Source organism: Lepisosteus platostomus, chromosome 7 (assembly GCF_059453375.1).
Source record: "Lepisosteus platostomus isolate fLepPlt1 chromosome 7, fLepPlt1.hap1, whole genome shotgun sequence".
Taxonomy (NCBI): Eukaryota; Metazoa; Chordata; class Actinopteri; order Semionotiformes; family Lepisosteidae; genus Lepisosteus; species Lepisosteus platostomus.
Window position 1 is genome coordinate 11,526,695 of NC_142617.1, and position 20,330 is coordinate 11,547,024.

A 20,330-nucleotide genomic window follows, 5' to 3' on the forward strand; every position below is an offset into this window, starting at 1 on the left:
GTTCTCAGCCAATCGTGCCAGCCATTCGGAGCATCCTGGCTTGTGATATGATGCAGACTTCAACCTGTGATCACAGAATTCAATCTGCCTTTGGGTAAAGGAGGCTCAAGTGGGCCAAAGCTTTGATCTAATCAGGACCAATGTATTTAGAGCTTCTGTGTCTCTAAAATACTGGTAAAAAAGCAAAAGTGTGTGCTAAGTGACCTCCAAGATAAAAAGTCAAATAAATTGATCAACAGTCCATTTCATCATGTAGAAAAAATGTAAAAGTTCTTGTGAGTTACAGACTTAGATCCCCAAGGTGAACAGGGGAATGACGAAGTATTGGCGATCATAGCCTGCAAATTGCTGGCAGTTTCATTGCTATTTCATAACTGACTAAATCAAAAACTAGAACCTCAGAACTACTGTAGAACCCCATTGGTTGAAGTGGGTACACTTTCTGTAAAACACATCTACAGTAGATGTACTGTATGGTGGAGTTATCAAAATCTTAAAATTGTTTGAAATTAAACTTCTGGGAATTACAGAAAGTGCCTAAAATGTTGTTTGATCCTTGTATAGTAGTCCTTTTTATTGTCATCATAAATGAGGCCCTGGTCCTGGAGAGCCTTAGTTGTTAGTCTTATAGTCCACCATAAATCATCTGTTTTTTTTAAAAGTAGGAACAGCTGCTAGATATTGTGTAAATAAACAACTAATTACTGCAGTTAAGGGAATTCTGGTCCTTGAGGACTAAAGAGTATTCTGATTTTAGTTCCAAACCATCTACTTAATTTAACAGATCAATTGTTTATTTGATTACAGTTCAGTTGTTCCAGGTCCCCAGAAATTATGATTCACTGGTTCTTATAAAGATTGGAGATCAGATACTGTAGTAGCAGACACCAAGTTTTATTCTGGAACAAGGAGATCCTCCTTGTAGCACTTTGTGTGCCAACTTTCAGTAATTGAATAAATGTGTTCTAAATCTCTCCATGCTTCAGATTTCTGCTTTCTTCACTTCCCCTGGAAGTTGTCTCCTAGACTTTGGTCTCTTTAGCCCCATTTCACTTTCCCTTGCCCACTCTTATATTCTCTTTATTTTAATCCTCACCCACCCCTCTTTACATTCCTCCTCTTTCCCATACACTCACTGAAGGCTTCGCAGCCAAGATGCTGTGTTTTTCTCCTTTCTTTTTTTTTACTTTTTAATGCAAAATTAATCCCTATCCCTAACCCTTTGGAGGATTGCAGCATTCACTCCCCTCCCCCTCCCAAAAGAAGATTACTGCAGTACTTTTGGTATATAAATTACCCCCAAAATACCAATTCAGTAATTCAGTGAAAAATAAGTTTTAGTAGGCAAAAGGAAATGATAAAATTAAGACTTTTGATGAAAGTATAGATCAGGTTTATTCTGTTCTGTGACTGTGTCACAGATCATAAATAATTGGCATTACCATCTGTGTGTTTTTGGTTATCATTCAAAAGCAAACTTGTGGCTATACTGCTGTACAGTATAAAATATATGTATTTTGTATATTGGTATATCTGATTCTACATATATACAGTATATGTATATATATATATGTGCATATATAGCATACTATAGTAAAGTATATATACTGTACAGTGTACAGTATGTACTGTATACAGTATGTACAGTTATGAGCAAGTATCTCTCAAAATTTTACTACAGATTTCCAACAAATTTGGCTGCAAATTGAAAACAAGGCCTACTGTAAATAATGAAATTGTTGCTAATGAAATAATGAAATTTCAACTAAATAAATAATGAAAAAAATCCTCATTGTTTGTGCTTTGGGCAAGTGTTTTATTAAAACATTTTGAAGAAGGAGCCTTAGCATATTAATGGATTTAAAAAGAATTGTGCCACGTGCTTCACTGTTTGTACCACTGGAACTGAACATTAAAAGGAGCTGGAATAATTTCCTTTTATATCTATTATAAATGCATTGTGGTAATTTCAGCTAAAGGCTTGCATAACTGTCTCCAAAGAGTGAAGAGGAAGCCTTTGATGTGTGATAAGTGTTGAAATGAGGCAGAGTACCTAAGCAGAAAATCAAGATCAGCTGCCAATGTACAGTATTTTCTTGAATATAGCACTTCTCAAGCATAAAATACTATAGCATTTTTACAGCAGAGGCTCCGTTCTTTAAATACTGGGAATTTTGCAACCTTGTGAGATGAACGCAAAAGTAAATGACTCATCTGCCTGTACAGCTTGAGGTGGACGAACATGTTCCTGAAGGAAAAGTAATGCTTTTTAGACAGGTATTGTCACGGATGTCGGAAAGGCAAGCTGTGGAATGGCCAGGAGAGCAATAAAGGCCCTCTGCGTGGCGGTAAAAGAGGGCAACACGGGGGTTAGCCCAGGATCAGGGGGTCAGACGATGTCCGAAAGGAACCTATGTCCTCAGGCCACAGACAAGAGCAACCTGGTGCTAGGCGGGTCTCAGGACATCCGTACCCTCAATGCTGAGCCAGGAGCAGAGCAGAACCAGGAAGTAAATAGGCTCCACAACAAGACACACCATAAAGACATGAATTATCACAGGGAACTAGGAACAGGACAGAATTAGAGCTCCCTCTAGGTGTGCAGGACGTGACAGGTATAGAGACATACTGTATAGACAAGGCATGTTCTTACATTTGAGATATGAGAGGGGTGCTGAGTCAGGTGCTTTCTAATTAATTGTCAGCTTTGCTTGTCTTAACATGGGTTGCATGGCTTCTAAGGCCCTGTAAATCTAGGGTCCTGATTTAGATTCCAGTCTTAGGATAAAGTGGATTTTTGCTTGGTGCTATTTCCATCTCCCAAAGATATGCAAGCTAGTTTTTACTGGGCAGTCTAAATTTTCCCTTTCTCCATTGTCCTGGGATGGTGTCCTTACTGCAGGGGAGCAATCATGTACAGTATTTTTCCATCCCGTCTTATACCCTGCGCTTACAGGATGGGATCTTGTTCAAATGCGTTTTGATACGTTTTGTTTTGTGGGGTAAAGGCAGATATTTCTTGATTTATGTAAGGACAGCACATAATCCTGTTTTTCCATTCAAATAGCCAGATCAAATAGTATGGTCCCTTGGATGTTTGAGGATGTTCATTGAAGTTGAAAATTAGATATCCATGAAAAGCTTTGGGAACTTATTACTTTTTAATACAAAAAAGAACTCATCGCCAGCCCTTTATGGATATTAAAGTGTTGCATTTTTTGTGTTGGTTTAATGGTGTCCAATTAATCTTTGCTTTTTCCTAATAAAAAGTCTTGGGTCATGCTGAGAGTTTAGTTATTTAGGAAGGAAACAGCTGAACTTTTCTTTCACACTTTCCTTCACACAAGACTTATGGGAAATCTTTGCAGACAGTATACATTAAACAGAGAGAAATATAAGTTGTTAGATAATTCTAAAATTGTTTGCATGGAAAATAAGTAGAGCATACAATGAGATTTTTATAAAAAGAATCACAAATTAAATAAATGAGAGAGGCTGAATGCTGAAGGAGAGTGTCACAAGCTAGCTGTCTAGCAAGTATTATTACTGTATCAATTCATTGTAGTGACAGATTTAATTGAAAAATGTTTTTTAATAATGGCTTGATTTACTGGGCTCAGAAAGTTGATATGTATTTCTGTAAGCAATGTCAGAATAAAAGGAAATGAGCTTACCACTGAGAAAAAACAAAAACTGACTTGGTTCTACAATTAGTGCCCATACAACTTAACAAATGCTGTTGCACAAACAGCACAAAGAAAGAATTGGCCATAGGTTTTAGACTCGACTACTGTAAGTGAATATAAAAAAGCAAAGCTCCAAAAACTTTCCCGGTTAAAATGATCAAAAAGAACATTTTAACCTTGAACCTACTGTTTTGATGTGTTGCTGTGTTGTTTTGGCTTCCAACAAATTCAGTGTGAATCTGTCCAGAAGACATTTTCAATACACTCTACAGGTTTTTCTTTCTGCAGTGCACTGATGTGGTATTAAAACATTTCAGAATTTCACACATGAAAAAAGCCTGATGACACATTATACTTTAAGCAGTAATGAGAAAGCCCTTTTAAAAAAATCAGCATACAATTGTGTGGTTTACATATCTCTAGAGCCCTTTAGAAAACAATGTGTTACATCTCAAGGGTCTAATTCCACTTATGAGAAAATTCAAGGCTTGCTATTTAGCAGACCTGCTTAACATTATGAATCATTCCATTAGTTTATGTAACTCAAGGACAATGATGGACATTTGGTAATATTAATAAATACCTGTAGCATTAGTGAAAAATATGAACTTTTAACATTGTAGCACTCCGCACAAGTTTTTCAAAGACTGAACCAGTGACTGTTGATCCCAGTCCAAGTGGATGAGTTTTACAATTTTTCCATACAGAAATAAATGTGTCCAGTGTATAATAATGGATCCAATTAATATTCTATAACACTTCAAATACCTTTTCTAAGAGGGGGTGTGTCTATATAACCACAGGTACTTTTTCACGACTTTCTGAGGGAGAATTATTGCTAAGAACACCTTCTTTATTATTAAAATAGTAATAAATTGTTTTTTAACATATGAAATTTGCAACGTTAAGTTCTAAGCTCTACTACGATATATTAATGTAATGTCAGGTAATGAGTTAGTGTAGGACCTTAATATTCGAACACAACTGAAACATTAATGTAACGGCACTTGGGGGAAATAAACATATTGTCTTTAACAAAAAATGTGCCTGAATCCTTGTTTCACATTCTAATAATGATATGAAATAAAACACAAGCGGAATGTTTTCTTTATATTATCTTAATCACTCCTCCTAGATTTGGAGCAATACATTTCATTGCATTAGTCTGCACACGTCAACAGTTCATTGCTAACAAGTAATTTAGAAATTTTATTTTTTTCTTACAAACTATCAAAACTCAGATGTGTTATGAATGCTAAGAACAGTTTTGTAGAACTGTTTGAACAGACATTTATGTAAATGTTTGTGTTCTCATTTTTAATATACAGTACAGTATTGCCTTAAACATAAAAATATAAATAATTAGAATAAGCTTCAATACCAATAACCGTAAGACAATGTATGATATATACACATAAAAAATGATTAACATGTACAATACATTAAATGAATACATCATGTACAATAATTGGGACTGCACTAATAAGATGAACTTTGTATGTGTTTATATACAGTTGATATTACAGTAAGTGGTACAGCTATTAGGTTTAAAGGGATATGTTTATTATATAGAAAGGAGAGGCATTTCAAATACAAATAATGCTTTTGGTATGCCTCTCAGTATATTTAACATTTCTTTTCAGTTTTCCCTCTACACAGACCAAGCGAGATCATTTCTAAAGACAGGAATCGATTCACACACTGAGCTGTAATCTATCAAGATTACAGCTGTTAGGATACAACAGATTTCCATGATGAAGTGATCATAATATGACTAAATCCCTTATAAAACACCCAAAATGATTTTATTTTGTGCTTTACTAATAGCATAATACATCAATCCCATGCTTTAGAATGATAACCTACATTCTGATAAGAGCCTGATACCATGTCTGTGATTTCAAAAATTTTATTTATTATTAATTTCCCAAAGAGCAGATAGTATGAATTATCTTGCTTTGGCATCCTCATCCTTCTAAAAACTCCTCCTATAAATCATGAAAACCATTTAATTACAGACTTGGCAAGAAATTCATAGGAAATGAATTGACAAGAAATGGGGAGATCAATTAATCTAAAATAAGGAAAGACAACTGCAGGGAGAAACTTAGGAAGAAATTCACAGCCAAAGTACAACTAAGAATAACTTTAAATTAACTTAACTAAGGCTGGATTTCTATAAGAAGCTTTTTCTAATCATTCAGAAAGCCTGGCAAGAACATCATCCCAAAGTTTTCTTGGGCAAAAAAAGTTTTCTTTTTGTGAAAGAAAAAAGGCTTCAGACAGTGGATAATTTTTGCTTTGTTCAACTGTAATCTGCCATAAAATAGTACTGTTTATGGTATCCTTATGACACTACAGGGTATCAATGACATTAATGTATTTATGTTGTCAGCATCATGGGTGGTCATGCAATTCCAGATAGATTACAGTAAGCTAATGTAAATATATTGAAATACCACTCCTCACTAGACAGCATTTGTGAAAGCAAGGTTTGCACATCTTCACTTCTTAAATGAAGTCGCAACTCTTGCTGATGGAAATGTGCAAGTGAATATGGTCCAGAATAGTTTCCCCCAGTAAATCAGCAACAGCAGACTATTTGCCTTTGGGATTACAATGGAATTCACATTGTACTTGCATACCTAAGGAATTATGATGTCATTGCTGACCATAGCACAGTTTTTCAACACCTCTATTTACTTTATACCAGAGTTGACACCCATGTACTGTAGTACTGTACATAGAAATGGCATTCTGTTTACTACATACAGTACTGTAAATGATCTTACCTGATATTTCCAATAATAATGTACAGTAAATAAAGTCTTAGAAAACCTAAACATCTCACCTTGAATTCATTAAGTCACTACTTAATTATGAATTACTGCATACAGTCATTTCCCAGTCATGTTTCGGTTTGTAGATTTTCAAACAGTCTTCTATTCCTGTTGGCATACCTTGTGAGGTTTAATTTTGATACCTTAACAAAGCAGATTATAATATGCAAAAGTGCAGAATTGTGTGGAGCTTTGCTAGTGTCTGTGTGTTAGGAGGGCAATCTGCTGTCATGCAACAGTCAAGCTCATTTCTTAGATGTCTTAGGTTTCTTAGAGTTTACCTCTCCATTCCCCCCAAATTTCCATGTAGATCATAAATATCTAATAATGAGAATGATGCTAACATAACAAGTGTGTTTGATCTGATTTCTGATATGCCACATACAGTACATACTCTATTTGTTAAGAAGAAAAGGGCTTAAACCCCCCCAAAAAAACTTTGAGTTTAACTGGAAACAGTGCTGGAAAATATTCTGTAGTCTCTTTACCTCCTCTCTGCCCTCTTCTATGTTTCAGCATCCCTCTTCTGGGAAATTGGCACTCATCCCCTGATGCTTTCTGACAGTATTGAAAGACTTACACTGTATTCCACTCAAACTGAAAACTCAGTTTGACCTCAGGTCAACTGTGGTTTCCAATGTATGCTTAATAGTTTGGCCTCACTGATAGCGGCATCATATTCACCTTTTTTGTTCTTATTTGTAAACAAGTATTTTATTTTTTTGTGATTTAACCAGCACTTTACCACATATTATTATTTTTTGAGAGCTTAAAAGACATTTGTTACTGATCGGCATTAATATCAAGATTAAATCTAGCAGCAGTAACCCTCTACAAACTTGATAGCATTTATTATTTGTTATGTATTGAACACAACAGCAACTGGTATTAATGCTGACAGTGGCAAAGAATGATATTTTGAAAGTAGCCTTTTGTGTGTCAGGTAAATGGTTGAATTAGGTCACTTTGTCAATCTCTAGCATAGCAAGGACATATTACAGTATGTATATTTCAAATCTGAAGTAATGTATTTTAAAAATGACGTCAGTGTAATGTTTTTACAATAGAAGTAAGAAACTAGATTTCTGTCACGTGAGAAACATTGGTGCTTTCTCTTCCACTGTATTTAAGAATGTATCTTGCAGAAAGGTACAGCAACATCCTGAGCACGTTTCAGTGGATCTGTTCTATGTTTATAGAATACAGTCTTGCCTGACTTTCCCTCCTTACACTTACATCTCCTCATTTTTAGCACATAGATATGTACAATAGAAATTAATAAATTCAGCTTAAAATAAATGAATCCATCCATTACTCAAAAAATGAATCCACCTCATTGAAAGTTCCAAACCAAAATGCATATTTGAGGCTTGTAAAAGATTTTTTGAGGCTTGTAAAAGTGTTTTTGTAACACTCCCACCAGCTACAGGTATGTGTCACACTTCGCTGAAGAAAGCCAAGTACAGCGTTTAAATAAGAAAAAAAATATAACTGGCTGACTGCACAGTGAGATCAACAAACAGTAAACAACCTTCTTCCTGCTCAGAGATTCCCAAATGAAAGCTAAAATGTAAATAACGGAAGAGCAGCAGAGGGAGGATGGAAGCATCAACACTGTAAAAAATTATGTCAGCCCGCTCTCCCATTAAACCTTAGTAAATAAAGCAGTGGGGGTCTGATGTTTGTATAGGCAATTAGGATTCAACCCAAATGGCTTGTTTAAAATCTACTGCAGCAGACAAGCAAATAACAAACCATTAAACAGTACAATATACCAGTAATAGCAGCTCAAAAAATATACAAACAGGCACATTTCCAGCTTTTGATAATATTAAAGAATTCGCAAGACATTGTGAAACAATGTAGTGTAATGTCTGCCCACATAAACAGGATTGTGTGTTGCGCTGTTTTTTCTTCTCAAACCCTATTTTCATTCAATTACAGGTATGTAGTAAGATACATGTGAAAACTGGTCAGTGCAGAGACCTTTGTGAATATACTGTATATACGCAGCTGGAATTGAAAGAAAATATAATTTTACCATAAGAACACTTTTTACTTAGTTTTAAATGAGGATAAAAAATCAGACATACTCTGTTAATTTAATGGGGAGGTGCTGTAAGATGATTAGCCAGTATGTGGTGACAGTGAGTCACAGGGATATCTTAGGAAACTGAGCACAAAGGCACATGGTTTGACTGGCGACTGAGCTAATTAACTTCACGTAATGTGTTCTTGCTTCTTTCCATTACAGATTATAGTTTTTTTATTTTATTTTTATTTTATAAATTCATCTTCTAAATGAAAAAAAAGGAAAATTTGTATTTATGATTCAGAATTACTTCAGTCACCATTTCAGTCAACATTGTTTTTTAAAGAAACTAAAAATAGCACTGCAGGCGTGTATAAGGGACACAAAAACAAGTAACCACCTGTTTCAGTTATGATGTTCAGCAGATATTAAAAGTGGCAAGCAGGCAAATGTGGGAAATTATGTTTTCTATTATAGAATTATACCATCGATTTTCAGTGCTTCCTGAAAGTGTCATTACTCTGAGCATTGTTTTACAGACATCCATGTATATTGGTAATTATGTCTTGGTTATCAATATGATTTAGACTGTTATGCAAATTGATTTAATTGGATAAAACGTACATATTTTTCATATGATTAGAGCAAGCTGTATATCACAGGTTTTTATTGAGTCAAATTGCATATTCACAGATATTAAATCTTGTCAATACCTTTTTTGTCTGCTTTCTAGTAGTGAAATTTAGAAGTAGTGCAAATTTACTGTTCACACTACTTCTTGAGCTTTATTTTAAAAGATGATATGGACATATATAGTACATAATTGCTGCTAAACATGTTTTGTTTGTTTTTACCAAACATACATACCTTTGGTTAAGCAATACCTTTTAAACTCATTTTTATGCACGCACACCTGCCATCTCCATTACCAGCCGAGTTAAAACTATTTTCCTGCTTCCTGTCAGTCCTGTTGTTCTTTCACAAGAATTCTATTTTATTCTTCTTTTAATACAACCCGAGAAACCCAAGAATAAATGTGGCATGTGACAATCAGTCAGAGATGGATTGAGGTAAGCAGTCATTTCCCTTGGTCTATACAGTAGCAATAGCATACTTTTTGGTTGCAAAGCTTCAGATTCTTTTTAAAGAAAAATCCCAAAGGCTTTCAATCAAACCTTCTGTCTCCTGTGGTATGATTGAATGGTATAATGAGACATATGCCAGAAAAAACATGTCCCTATGTTGAAAAGGTTGATTAAACAACACATTAAGTATTTCAAGAATGCAAGCAGAAAATATTAATCTAACATCTGAGATAAGCCTTGTGTAATTTATTAAATAAATAAGCAAAACTATGTAGGACTGCTCCTGTCTGAGTTTAAATACATCAATATCTGGTTTTTAAAACTTTAATGACAAGATGTTACAAAAAATACTCTCTTAGGCCTTTCACAGGTTTTGGGTTAGAGTTAGAACTGATAGTACAGGCAACAGAGGTGCAATGAAAGAGGAAATGAAAATGAACAAGAACACACTTTAAAATCACATTAGTGGTGTAAATATCTGCTGACCTTTGACCCAACTAAAGAATTAAGGTATTACTGGTTAGTGTAGATGCAGAGTTTAAGGATAAACATACAGTAGGATTCAGTTTAGACATTTTATTCAGAATGTTTGTGAATTTTAACAAGACACATTTTGTAGAAGACTTTTCAGGACCTTGGACAGTGCTCTAGTGTTGATTTACTGTACGTGAGAAGCACACTCCACTGAAGGAGACAATCACCTGCAAACTGATTGGAAAACAAACCTGGAAATCTTCACAAGCTGACAAAGAAAAAAAAAATATGGCTGAATTTTTCACAAAACTAACACTCGACTATTGCTTAAATGAAAAGCAGAACAATATTCGTAAGACTGTGACACTGAACCTCAAATTCAGTCAAAAATTCAAATAAAAGGTTTAAAATGCTTCAAAGGGGGGAAATATGTCGGAAATTATGCTGCGTTTCAGTTAAGAGTGACAACTACTGCTATACCAAGAACATTTTCAAAAGTACTGTACCATGGTTTTCCTTATACTACTGTACTGTATATCGTATGTCTTCCAAAACAGTACTGACCATGCTAAGCAACATTACTTTACTAAATCTGACAGGATTGGGCACCAGCATGACAATGCAGCTGTCAACAGACGTGATCTATACTGTGTATCTATAGATACACAGTTATCTATACTGTTCTGCTGAAAGCTTTAAATACAGTCTGTATGCATCATAAATGCAATTCACATGAAATATATATTTTCTCTCAAATGAATACTGCATCTCTCCCCTTGGGGCATAGTTTAACCTTGGTTTCACATCAAATATTACTGAATGCCAGATATTTTCATGGATCATGTGCTGTCACTGACACTTGAATGTTGTGAGGTAACCTGTCAAATTCATAATTTTAAGGTTGTATGAAATACAGCAGCAGTATATTTTTGTATCTGTTTTCTATTATCAAAGTTCATGGTTCCATTTAATTCACTATTCATGAGCAAATCCAATCACAAAACATGCAGATTTAGTTAAAATAGCGACATAAAATAATGTATTACAAAATAAAAACATAAGTACTGTACACATTATCTTGCTATGTTCCGTAACATAACAATGGATGGATGGGCACCTATCGGGAATTCAGTATGGTGATAGAAAAATGTATTTCAGCTTGAAATTGGAAGTTTTGGAATCATTCAGCAAAGGCTTGCATTGATCTTACGTCTTAATTTCACACACAGAAGAAAATAAGAACAAATGAAGGCAGGAACAGCCTGTACAAAATATGACAAGGAAGAGACTCTTGACAGTACGTTTGTTACATGTTAGCTTTGCTAATCTAGGTTATATTTACTTCTTTTTCAGTCAGTGTTCCCTTCTGATTCTAAACTGCTTGTTTTTTACAGTTAATCAAGTTCCAACCTTGAAGAAGATAAAAACTTGCTCCTGCAACTTAATTATTTAATTCTCATTTGGAATTCCAAGCTTCTCATATTCTGAGAAAATACTGTACATTTGCTTTCAACTGATCCTATTCCCATGCAGACAGTTCAAACCAAACTGGTTTGGCGTTGTTTGTCAATTCCCTGTGTTGAGGCCAAGGTGTGAATGTTTGGATTAAACCATTATTAATAAGTGTTCCAGTATTCAAATGGAAATTAAGAGTTTATCCTGTTTGTATGAAATACTGTACCTAATCTAAGAAAATGAAATTCCAAATCCTTATCTGAAGTATATGGTATTCACAGTGGAAGATTTAAAACCTAATCTGCCATAGACAGCTTCAACATAACCCTGCAAAAATTGCCATTTTGAAAGAGGGCATATATTTTGGATGCTATTTGTATACAGTATTATACTTTCCTGTAACCAAAGAGATTTGTACCATCTTTTGACACACAGGCTGTTTAAAATAAATTAAAACCAAAGACAGACAGAAGATCATTATTGGATTCATAAAATGAAAAAAAGTTTAATGTTTTGCTAAGTTTTTATATGCAGGAAAAGTGCAAGAAAGTCTGTATCTCTGTTCCCACGTACAGTACACCTCTGATGGCTGTCAGCCTATTATTCCTGTGTATGGAAATTGTGCATTTTTGAGAGGCTCATTTTAGTGTAAATGTTTGACTCTAGATTATTTCACTAAGGTGTTCAAGAGCAATGGAATTAATAATTATCAGAATTTACAAACAATGATAAAGGAGTATGGTAAATAACAGCAAGATCTGATTTTAGGTACTTAGTTAACAATTACAGTATATATGTAAAATAAAGACAAATAATGTATAGCTATAATACCACTATTATATGTACCAACCTTATAAACCATGGACATTTTACATTGCATTGTGTTTCGATATGGAATCACAATGTATTTAATCAGGAATTTTTGCCCAAATTCTACAGAACCTCTGAAATTCATTATACATATAAAACAAAAAATAACTGATTGAATAGGTATTCACCCTCCTTGAGTTAACATTTGGCAGAGGTACCTCTGGCAGAAATTACAGCCATGACTCTTCTTGGTGAAATCTCTCACATGTGCTTTGCAAACATACAACTTAGCATTGAGCCCAAAAAGGTCAATTTTATCATCAGACCATAGAATCTTTTTTCCGTTAGGGCTCCCACATGCCTCCTGGCAGACTGTAATCAAAATCTGATGTGAATTTATTTCAACAATGCCTTTCATTTTGCCTCTCCAGAGTCCAGATTTGTGAAGTCCCTGGGAATTGTTGTCATTTCTTAGTTTGTCAGTTTCTTCCTTTTCCGCTATGGAAGAGCTTAATGCCTTTAGAGCTGTCACAGGCCTCTTGGTGGCTTCCCTGGTTAGTGTCCTTCTTACCCATATACTCAGAGTTTGAGGATGCTCTGTTCTACACAGATTCACAGTTGTGCCATATTTTTTCAATTTCTTCATAATGGACTTCATTGTGCTTTTGTGGTATTCAATGCCTTGGAAATCTTCTTATACCCTTCCCCTGATTGCTGCTTTTCACTCATCCTGTCCCAGATTTGCTTTGAATATTCCTTTATCTTCATTAGTTTATGGGGCACTGTGTTAATCAACTGTAGGAGCTCCCAGAGATAGGTGTGTTTAACCTGAGCTCTGTAAAACAACCTAATAGCACAGATTTGACTCCATTCAACTAATTATGTGACTTCTAAAGACAATTGGTTGTACCTGACCCAATTTACAGTACGTGTGTTGTAGCAAAGGGGGTGAATACTTATGCCATCAGTTTTTTCTGTTTTATATTTAGAATTAATGTTTCAATCAATTGAAAAATATCCCAATTAAATACATGATGATTCCATATTATAACAGAACAAAATCTGAGAAATTCTATGGGCGGTGAATACGCTTGATAGCTCACATGTGTGCATTTGTGTTGCATGTGAGAGGAGTGCAACAGTCTGTAAAATGTAAAATAATATAATGTATGTGTGTAGCCTTAGAATGAACTGTGGACTGTGCGAATGGAGATCTCCACTGGTAAATAAAGCTGACAGGGTGTTCTAGCCTGTGGCCTTGCCCATTGGAGCACTATGTGCCACCCTGTTAGGTTGCATGATAAAATGAATGCAAATGAAAATGAATGAAAACTGAAGAGCTGCAGGGTGGAACAAACTGCTCTTGAGGACACCTTCCTCCCCTTTGGCCATGCATGCGGGGAAACAGAAGAATAGGAAGGTGGAAGGCTGAAAAAAAAACGTAGTGATGTGTGAAATAAGAGCCATGTTTATAGAGAGCCCCCTGCGTAGGCATTTGATTGATGGGTGGCATCTTGATCCAGAAAAATACAGTTTATTAACTTTTACATTCACGCATTACGGTCTGTCCTATAAGAACTTCTTTTATAAATGGATTTCACTGACTTTGCAGCTAATGTGTATTGACACTCACGGCCAAATCATTGTAAACTGTGCACACAAGATAATTTCTTGTGATAATATAATATATAATATAGGAAACATCACATGATTTATAAAATAGATTTTCACTCACATTCTACTTGGTTACAAAGTAACCAGTTACAATATAAAGTAATCAAACAGTACAATATATTAATGTATTAACAAAATTTGCCACATTGTCTTTTCACTATACTGTAGGTGCCAGCTGTTTGGTAGATCAGCAATTCCATTATCTAGTAGCTTTTGAAAAATGTTCTATTATGTCTGACATCTATAATTTGTCTAAGGTTTAGAAGCATTAACTTAATTCATTTATTTTTTTCATTTGGCTGCTGCCAATTTCACAAGAGCGAAAAAGGAACACAAGATATAGTCAGAGCTTGACCCAGTTTTAGGGGAGAAATACACACAGGGCTAGCTTGCGGACAGTAACATTCCATTTAAATCTATAAACCTAAAACAGAATTGGAAAAAAAATATGGCACAGAAAAATCCTGGCTGCTGATATCAGACCAGATCGAAGCTGTCAATAAACTAGCAGATGGATCAAGTTCTTAGTGTTGCTAATCTATCTGCTTTCACATCCATTAAGAAGGATAAGAACTACAGACAATAAAACGACTAAGAGATTTTATGAAATATTAAAATCTGTTCAATGGAAACAAGACATTAATTTCTGAGAGTCCCTTATGTTATGTGATGGAGTACAGTAGTATAAAAATCAACACAATTACATTCTTCTACATTAATGTCTGTATGAGCCCCAAAAGATTACCATATTCATCAGCATGGTATTGGATTATGATGTTAATGAGCATGTTTGTTGTTGTTGTTGTTGCTTTTTTACTGTAGTGCTTGGAAGCAGTTTACTTTTGGAAGCTTTCTATAATTTATGTGAAACCCTGTTACGCACTTTAGCTTTTTTGTAGCTTTTAAATTGAAGGATAGTAGAACTTCCCTTTCAAATTATCTAAAAAAAAACTAAAATGATATCCTTTTAAAAAGTCACATTAGAAGTTTGCTAGTTTAAAATGGTAATTATTAGCTGAAACTAAATAATGTTTTGTTCTTAATTTCATATGTTCTTACTTTTATTCCTCTTCAACAATGGTGTTTAAAAGACAGTAGTGTAGTTTTTTCTACATTTCATTGTTGCTTTTTTTGCACATCCTGCTTTACAGTATATATTCTGCATCAATAATGTTAATTTGTTCTATTTTATTCACTTTTTAACCCTGGTTTGACAAGCCATTTTTAAATCTTTTGACATGATCAGTAGCTATCATATTGAAAAAGAAAGGAATCGAAAACTAACCCAGGAACAGGAAAGTACTGATGGTAATGGTTCATTTAATAAGAGACGTAGATGCATTGTGTGCTTGTAGTTGAGTGTGCAAGTACCCAAGTGTGTAAGTTTAGTCTTTGCATTTGAGTTAATAAAATGGGGGATGTACATTTGTTTTGAAATTAATCCCTAATCCTTAGCCCTACAATGTACACCACTTTATCTTTGTTTTGAGCCACCAAAATTCAGAGTTGGATATTTTTATCTTAAGTCTTTGTAGAGGTCTTGTGGAAGAGGCCTTAATCATGTGTGAAGAGTTCCGTGTTCTTTATTTTGATTGATATTTTGAGCATTATTTCATGGAGTACTAGGGAATCACGATCATTTCACAGTTATTGAGAGTTGTTGCAGTATAGCTTGCAGTGCATTTTAAACAGCTGTTAAATAATTGTTTATTTCTCTATGGTTATAGAGAATGCTGGGGAAGAATCTAAAACTTTAACTAGCAGTATTATTAAAATATGGTTCAATACACTACATTGAACTCCTGGCATCTAGCTATGGAGCAATCAATACTGTATATTTGCCTAAGGGTATTATTTTCACTTATATATCAGATGTTTAATGAAAAACAAGGCCAATTAAGCAATGTCATGGGTGATGAAATTACATTCCATATCAAGTGATGGTTCTGTTTATCTACAGAAAAAGGAGAGCTTTGAACTGGTGGTCCACAATCTATATGCAAATACATATAATGTATAAAAGAATGAAGGATACGTGAGATGCGACATATAATTAGAACACTAGCTCCTTCACACAGAACCTAATTAAAGCACTAACCTGACCTAATTGAGCTATCAATCTTCTCTGACACCGGGGGTTTACAGGACAAAAAAGGTTTTATGAGAGAAATATTGAAATTCCATACAATTCTAAACAGTTGGTTAAGTTAAATACAGTCTTCTGATTATTTGACCTCAGCGCTGTGAAGAAAAAAACTTCATAGATTATTACCTTTCATACTCTGACTATTGCATCCAACCATCTATTGTCAGAAATCTGCTTCTTCCAGGGAAGGGTCAAGACATTCTGACTGATTGGTTTCTGAAAAATTGCTTCTGGCCTCTTAACCAGAATATGAATTTTAAAAACAAGTCAATAATATTTAGATATCTCTGAATCAAATAAAATCATTTGAAATGTTGATTTCACAAGAAAGAAGACTGGTAGATTATACAATGTAGATTAAAGATAAACGGTAGTAAAAACTAAAAGAAGTCTGTTCTCATGTACTATAGCAGTGCTTATGCTGAGTAAAAAAAATCAACCATATACATTTTGAGCAAAGATTAATGTTTATGTTATGATGTTGCCAAGATAAAAGAAAATGACAATTATTAAAGACATCTCAAATGGTTAAACCCTTTACTGAACCAGACTTTTAGAAAACAAACTAAAGCCTTCAATGAATTTGTTCGTCTAATATACTATAAGAAGCTGAACATGAAGAAAAAATAGCAACAAAATTCTTTCTGGCACATCACACGTACTGTAAATGGTGTTGACAAGAGGAAACTACACCACGTGGAATCTCTGAATGAAGATTGAAGAATGAATTGAATAAATGCAGACAGCAAAAGCTGGAACATGAAGTCTGACTTTTCAATAAACCTCTACAGTGGAAGGGGAGTTTTGCAGGTCACATCTAATTTGATCTGTTCTGATCCCAGAACAAAGAAAATCTTTGTACGAGGACATTTATCTAGTTTACTGTTTGTCAGTCATAGTAGTCAATATCAGAGGTACTGTATAACAATCCATACTCTTCTATAAAGGCTGTTGAAGAAAAATTAATTGATCAAAGTAGCTGAACTTTAAATGCTAAAAGAGTTAAAAAATACCACATTCAGATCATTTACATCTACAGTACAGTGAAGACATGCTGATTTAAATGCTAGCAATCCAATCATTTAAACTGCCTTCTAATCTCACAGTACTGATTCTTAACCTCAAAGGATTTATTATAAAATTACTTTGTTATCGTACAGCATGCAGGTTTTGTAGGACTGGGTTATGCTTTATAAGCAATTTATCTGTTTTTAATTTTAATGGAGCTTTATTTCTTTTCCTACAGGTAATGTGTTTGTGGTGAGCCTGGCCTTCGCTGACCTTGTGGTGGCATTTTACCCTTATCCTCTTGTGCTGTTTGCCATTTTCCATGATGGATGGTCCCTAGGGGATACTCACTGCAAAGTGAGTGGTTTCTTCATGGGCTTGAGCGTGATAGGGTCTATCTTCAACATCACTGGAATAGCAATAAACCGGTACTGCTACATTTGCCATAGCTTCACTTACGACAAACTCTACAGCTACAGAAACACCCTGCTGTTTGTGTTACTGATATGGCTGCTGACCGTCGTCGCAATCGTGCCAAATTTTTTCGTTGGGTCACTACAGTATGACCCCCGTATCTACTCTTGCACTTTTGCCCAGACAGTCAGCTCCTCTTACACGATAACTGTGGTGGTGATCCATTTCATTGTCCCCATTATGGTGGTGACATTCTGCTACCTGAGAATATGGATCTTGGTGATTCAAGTCAGAAGGAAGGTGAAGAGTGAAGTCCGGCCCAGACTGAAACCCAGTGACTTAAGGAACTTTCTCACCATGTTTGTGGTATTTGTCCTCTTTGCAATTTGTTGGGCACCCCTGAACTTCATTGGACTAGCTGTAGCGATCAACCCCGAAGCCATTGCCCCAAAAATACCTGAATGGCTTTTTGTTGTGAGCTACTTTATGGCCTACTTTAACAGTTGCCTTAACGCAATAATCTATGGACTGCTCAACCAGAATTTCAGGAAGGAATATAAACGGATTATTATGTCATTGTGGATGCCACGGCTCTTCTTTCAAGAGACATCCAAAGGTGGAACTGAAGGAATGAAAAGCAAACCTTCACCAGCTTTAAACAACAATGAACAAATGAAAGGTGAAAGCTTGTAATGATTATAAGTTTTTCTCTCTAAACTGTGGAGTGCCAGTTGTATACCCAAGGACACTTACAAAATGTGACACATAATGTGAATTAAAGGATGTTGTAAGAAAAAAAATGACATTTTTCTGTGATTGATACTGTGTAAAGACTTAATTTAAAGTTAGGAAACATTAGTGCCATTCATAAATTGTGTAATATAGCTTATGGGTAATTTCTTTACATACACCTCAGGATGCCTATATTTTCTGCTGCTGTAGCAATATGCTTTTTAATTGGAAATCGAAAGCACCAAATATGTTTCTTTTTGAATGTATATTTTTTAAAGTATGTGACAGCTTACTTATTCTTTTGTTCTTAATCTTTTTTCCCTTTTAAAAAGTTTGGTAAATGGGGATTCTGTATTCAAAACATATTCAAGCTTTTCCTTGGTTCCCCACAAAAACAATTTCTTCAGGTGCTTCTACTTGTACTGTGATGTTAAAACAATAGCTTTGTGACCTGTTTGTGACTCATTTGAAATATGTTTAGGTTGTCTCATTTTGTTTAACTTCATTATAAGTTAGGGTTCTTTTTCCAGTATACAGAAGTATAGCATTTTTAATTACAGAGTACACTACACCTCTTATGAAACATTTAAAGCTCAAATTATGACAATAATTTTGTATTGTCGTCAGCCTTTAGCCTTAAGTTCAACACAATCTGTCTCACATATCCAAAAGTCTGATTTACAAAATGCAACAAAAACATAAGTGCCCAGTTCTCTTTTCAGTAATTGCAGCAAAGCTTCATATTGCAAGTGTTTAATTGCTTCATTTTAAGTTTGTTCATGTATCTTTATACATAAAAAAATTATTTCAAAACAACTGGAAGGTTGCTTTAAGGTTGCTTGCTGGGATAGGCTGTAGCTCCCCTGCAACCCTGAATTGGTTAGAAAATGGATGGATAATTGCAAATGAAATTTATAAATGGTTTAATAGAGGTTGTAAAAAGCATTACCAAGTACTTCTGAATATATGTAAAGGTTTCTGAATGTGTTTTACACCATTCAGTGCCAGTATTTTCTACTGTATGTAGAGTGTAATAAGCAGTGATTTGCAACACCCAGGCTATTGTTATCCAAGTTGATTACAAATGTGCATGACCTGCTCCAAGGAAAAAGATGTATTTCACATGGTATTCTAAATAAAGAGACAGGGAAGTAAAAAGAAAGTTTAGATGATGCTGTCTGCTTTTTGTAGAATGTATGCATGTAAAACAGATGAGGCTTCTATACTAAGGAGCTTGTTCTATACTAGCTTAAGGTTTATGATTTAGAGTGTAATTATAGAATTAAAACTAGTTGTTATATATAGATAATAATGCAATTAACTATAAAGAGATGTGTTAGAGAACTTCTGATGCAAAATGTGTTATAATAAAGTTTATTTTTAATATTAATAAAAGCTTTTCAAATACATAAAGATTTTCACCTGCAAAAGGTTTGTATTAGACATGTCATGAGATGTCATGATTTTACGACGATGGATAATATGATAACATGCCTTCAAAAGACATGATGTGCAAGCAGGAATTCTAATATCAATTTTCTAGGAAAAATGCCATTAAATATTGCTTCTACAGTTTTCTCTTGCTTTCAGAAACAGGAAACAATAAAAATGTTTTTTCATACTGGTTTAATTCCAGATTAATAAAAAAAATGATACAGTAATGTTTCTGGAGGCCTTTAATATTAAGAATTGTATAAGAAGCCCCCTCAAGGGCTGCAATCTATCAGGTTTTGCAGGTAACTACAAATCATCTACAGGTAAAGACCTTCAGACCAAACTAGACCAGTTTCATTCTCAACAGACCTTAATAAATTGTTTAGTCATTATGTATTAGTATGATTAATTATTGACTAAAAATGTCCCTTTTTAAATCTTTATTACACTTCTAGCCAGTATTAAAAGACCTGTGTAACCTGCAGAATACAGTATGTGTTTCTAGAAAATGATTTTGCATATCCCTGATTTCCACAGTAA

The 20,330-nt window shown here is 34.5% G+C and overlaps 1 protein-coding gene across 2 annotated transcripts in view; it reads left to right on the plus strand.

Moving 5' to 3' along the window:
• Positions 1 to 19,769, plus strand: part of mtnr1bb (melatonin receptor 1Bb) — a 29,040-nt gene extending 9,271 nt beyond the window's left edge. For both annotated transcript variants that reach the window (XM_088639243.1, XM_088639242.1), the window contains one exon: positions 17,449 to 19,769. In XM_088639243.1, coding sequence (XP_088495369.1) covers positions 17,449 to 18,317 — 869 coding nt within the window. In that variant the 3' untranslated portion in view covers positions 18,318 to 19,769. The remainder of the gene's footprint in view (positions 1 to 17,448) is intronic.
• The last annotated feature ends 561 nt before the right edge of the window (positions 19,770 to 20,330 follow it).